At 58.2% G+C, this 4,534-nt stretch overlaps 1 protein-coding gene across 1 annotated transcript; it reads right to left on the reverse strand.

Moving 5' to 3' along the window:
• Positions 1-210: 210 nt before the first annotated feature.
• Positions 211-2,153, reverse strand: LOC119268691 (transcription factor MTB2-like). Its single transcript, XM_037550388.1, has one exon. It carries the CDS (start codon positions 2,008-2,010, stop codon positions 631-633), a length of 1,380 nt encoding a protein of 459 aa, XP_037406285.1. The 5' UTR covers positions 2,011-2,153; the 3' UTR covers positions 211-630.
• Between the last annotated feature and the right edge of the window lie 2,381 nt (positions 2,154-4,534).

Here is a 4,534-nt window from a genome sequence, read left to right on the forward strand (position 1 = left end):
CAGAGGTGGCGAGGCGAGAGGCGAGTCCCGTGGTCACGCGCCGCAAGAGAAGTTGTCACAAGCAACGCGCGTGCGGCGTCACGCGAAGACGCGGTGCGGGCCGGCGACTGTCAAGTCCAGACGCGGGACGACGGTTTTCGCGCCCGCGCGAGAGAGACGTGGACGACGACCCGACGAGGAAAACTTTCAGGCCAGCGGGTGTAGGTAAAGATCTGGAACGGAGAGAGCGCGTGCGGTCGGTCAAAGTAAACCCCCACCGCCACGCACGACGCGCTCAAATTCCACGGTCTCTTCTTCAAAGAAACACGGAGTCATCCACAAGGCTGAGAATTACTGCATCTTCCTATACATAACAATTTTGCGTAGATTTGATCTACTGTGTGCTAGTAGGTGCAAATTGATAACCAGGTGCACTACATGAATCTTAGAATCTACCACTGGCAATCTGGGATACTGCCACTTGGGGAAAAGGGTTTCACCTTTTAGCCTCCCCATTGACCATTTTACCTTTCTCCTGTGCGCCACGTGGCATGCAGTCACGAGGAGCATGCTCACCTAAACTCACACTAACGGTTGACAGTTGCCTGTACGTACTACGGCACGAGCCGCGCGATTGTTACAGCTGCACGGTCACGGGGAGGGGGTGGCGCTCATTATCACCCCACGGGAAATCGCGGCCAGCACGGCCTCGGCCGTGAGCCGCTCGGGCCCCGCCGACCGCACCACGAGCGTGTGCGTGACGGTGTCGTCCGCCACCGCCATGCTCGACGCCACCACGCTCAGCTGGGAGTCCCGCATGGCGCTCAGCGGCCCGGAGATGGGGTGCGCGTCGAGGGGGGTGCTCACGCGCAGCACCACCTCGTCCTGCATTGCCTTCACCTCCACGGACGACCCGGCCTCCGCCCGCGCCGGTGCGCCGCCCCGGAGGCGCTCCTCCAGCTCCTGGATGTACGCGATGGCGTCGCTCAGCAGCGATGCCTTGTCCATCTTGGAGATCTTGGGCACCACCGCGCGCAGCGCGTAAAACCGCTGGTTCAGCTTCTCCCGCCGCTGCCGCTCCGCCTCCACGTGGTTCAGCGGCTCCTCCCGCCCGTTCGCCGGCTTGCGCCCCCGCTTCCGCGGCCTCCGGTCCTCGCCGCCCGCCTGCTTCTGCGCGCCGACGGCGTTGCTGAAGCTTATGGTCTTGGGAGGCTCCTGCTGGGGTTTCGGTTTGGCCGCCGCCGCCTCCTGCTTAGCCTGCCCGCCGAGCCGCAGCGCCCAACTGGCGTCGCTCCCCGTGGTTTGCACCGGCGGCAATGGGGGGCTGCGGGAGACGTCCTTCCCGAAGATCCTCATGCGATCGTCCGGCGCGACGGCCTCGACGTGGAAGACAGATTGGATGGCGCGCAGGACCTCGGGGTTCTCGCGCATGGCCACGGCGGAACCGAGCTCAAGGACGCCGCCCTTGCAAGGGAGGAAGACGACTGTGCGTAGGCCGGCGGACTGGGCGAGGGACGCGCGGACGTACCACCCGGGTGCGGCGGGCAGGTGGGGATCGACGGCGGCCCAGGCGTGGTGGCCGGAGGTGAGCGCGCGGCCCGGGCCGCCGGCGTCCTCGCGGAACGAGAAGTACATGGACGCCAGGAAGTACATCTCAACGCCAGTGACCCGGTCGAGGCGGAGCGCGTAGTCGGCGCCGTCCTCGTCCCCGCCGCCATACAGCGCGTGGAGCCGCAGCAGCGCGCGCTTACGCGCCAGGCTCCTGTCCGTGGCCCCGGCTTGCTCGGCCGGGCCGTCGCGGCAGTGCCCGTCGCCCCAGCCGAGCACGCCGGCGCCGGCCCGGGACTCCTGCCAGTAGATGCCGTAGGTCCAGGCTCCTCCCCGCTCGACGAGGTCGTACAGGCGCGTCTGCAGCTCGGGCGACGACGAGGCCGGGCCGTCGAGGTGCGGCGGTGTGGTGGCCAGGTGGCGCGCGGCGTCGTGGCCCAGGACGGCCGCGAAGAGCGCCGCGTCCGTGTCAGACCACGACATGCGGTGCGGCCGTGCGTGTCCTGCGAGAGCGTTGGTAGGTCTGTCCAAGAAATGGACCCGGCCAAGACGCCTTTGGTGGCTGTGGCTCTGCTCTCGGTCGGCTTGCTGGTTTTCACGGTCTGTGGTTGGTTTTATATAGAGCCGAGCCGGCTTCCGGCCCTGGATATGACAGCGGAAGCTCACGTGCGCCAAGAAGTTGATTTTCTATTCTAAAAAAAAAAGAGTTGATTTTATGGGTTGCGTTGGTCACTGGACTATAAGCTGCTACAAGTACAAGTAATAACTGTGCTCGCTGTGGTCTGTGGAGTGGATGCGCCCCCGTTAAAAACGAGACGCGGCCGTACGACAAGGAAGGAAGGGTTGCCCCGAGAGCGCACTGGCCGCCGTGTCACGTGAATCATGTTGGCAATGCATGCAGTACTGAGCAGCGAGTGAAGATTTCATGTACTAGTATGTCGGAATCGGGAGTAGGGTGAGCTGTCAGTCAATCTGTTCTAGATGCCGAGAACCTGCTGCCTGCAATGTGCTGCTACATGCATGCATCGCGTACCTTTGTTCGGCCACATCGGATGGATCATTTGCACAAGTTCGGTGTATATACGGACGGTGCCTTTTGATGGTCGGGCCGGCGAGTAATAATTTGGGGAGAGCTGGGCACAAAAGGGCGCAAACCGCACGCAAAATGGAACTCGGTGCACGCACGCACGCACCAAAAATGACACGGCAAACGCAGAGCGCCTAGTACGCGGTTTCGTCGCAGATAGCTCATATTAGCTCCAAAATTCTAGGTTCCCAAGTTAACCCAGGAGCTCAAGACGGTTGGTTAATGACTAGCCAAAATAGCCAAACATTGCTGCTACACGGCTGGGACTAGTTCGGTACGTTGGCAACTGCTCTGGACCATGCCCGCACGCTGAGACATTTCATCTGCAGCCCGGAAAGAAAACGATACTCCAATAGGAGCAAATCGAGCACGCACGCACGCACGCACGCACGCACAGAGCTCAAGGGAACACGCGACGTTTTCACACAGAGACGTGTGTCTCCAGCAACCGCTTCCGCTGTCTGTCTGTGCATGTGCGCGTGAAAGGGAGATGCTCCTACTTGGCGGCACCTTTGGCTGTCCTTCCGTCCTGCACATATTTAAGCTTTCATTTCTACTCCCACCATTTCTAAATATTTGTCTCTTTACAAATTTTAACAAATGACTACATACAAAGTAAAATGAATGAATCTACACTTTAAAATATGTCTATATACATTCATATATGATAGTCCATTTAAAATCTTCAAAAAGACAAATATTTAGAAACAGAGGGAGTACCATATATATTTTGTGCATGTGCGATGCTCTGAATAATATATCAAGGGATTTTTATTTCTACGCCCCTGATTCATTAGTTATACCCATTTATCCCCACTATCTTAACTTTTGCTCAATTTTCCCCACTCCCTTGCCCGAAACCCTCAGAACAGGTTACAACGGACGTTGCCGTCGGGTCAATGCCTTTGACCGTTAACTCTGACGAGTGGGGCCGCGTATACGTGGGCGCATGCAACTGACCGCGGTCGTGTGGTAGCACGTGTCCATGGACATGCCCGAAACGTCCAACCATATAAAGAGGGGCAACCACCTCCATCGCCCCTTCCATTTTCCCCCAAATCCCCTCCCTGCCACATCGTCTTCCTCTCCCTCACCAGCGTCGTCTCGCTCTCCTCCGCTGCCTCCACCGCACCGTCTCGCTCTCCCCCACCACATCCTCTTCCTCACCTTCATCGCCTCCATCTGTTAGATGACCGAACCTCGTGGAGACGCCGGCACAGCGGCCGGAGATGTGGTGAAGCTGCAGGGTGCGGTGACCGGGGATGTCGGCGATTTCCACGGCGGTGCGGGGAAACTCGCAACCACTACGGATGTGGAGAAGGATGTGGCGGGCTCCGGCTCAGCGCTGCAGAGGGTGACGACGTCGAGTGGCGCAGCCCATCCCGTTACCCCCGATGCGCAGCCTGCCGTGTGTTGAAATATATTGCCCACCTCCCTCCATCAGTTCGGACTGATGGGTGAACTGGTTAGGTGCATAAACTTACAACCAAGAGGTTCAGGGTTCAAAACCCAGTAAACACAATAATTAATTGCGGCCTGCCCCCACTTCCGCTGCCCACGTCATATAGCTCCAAAGAAGCATAAACGTGAGGGGGAGTGTTGGGGTATGATGTCCGGCCCTCTCCCATAGTTCAGACTTTTGGATGAGTTGGCTGGAGCATGAATTCAATACCGTGGAGCAGCAGGTATTTGCACTTGCTTAGCTTGTAGAGTTAGTTGCTCCCTAGTTGCATTGGTTAGATTGTGATTCATACGGTAGTTCAGATGGTTAGAGTAGTTGGTTTGATGGATGGGCCGAGGTTTTTTGTATTGGGGGATGGGGGTTTTTGGACTAGGGTTTGTTGGATAAATTCATTGCCAAAATGCTAGATAGATATGTATGAGAGATAGGTATCTCTGTGCTTCAATGCTACACAGATG

The sequence above is a fragment of the Triticum dicoccoides genome, chromosome 3A (genome assembly GCF_002162155.2).
Source record: "Triticum dicoccoides isolate Atlit2015 ecotype Zavitan chromosome 3A, WEW_v2.0, whole genome shotgun sequence".
NCBI classification, from domain to species: domain Eukaryota; kingdom Viridiplantae; phylum Streptophyta; class Magnoliopsida; order Poales; family Poaceae; genus Triticum; species Triticum dicoccoides.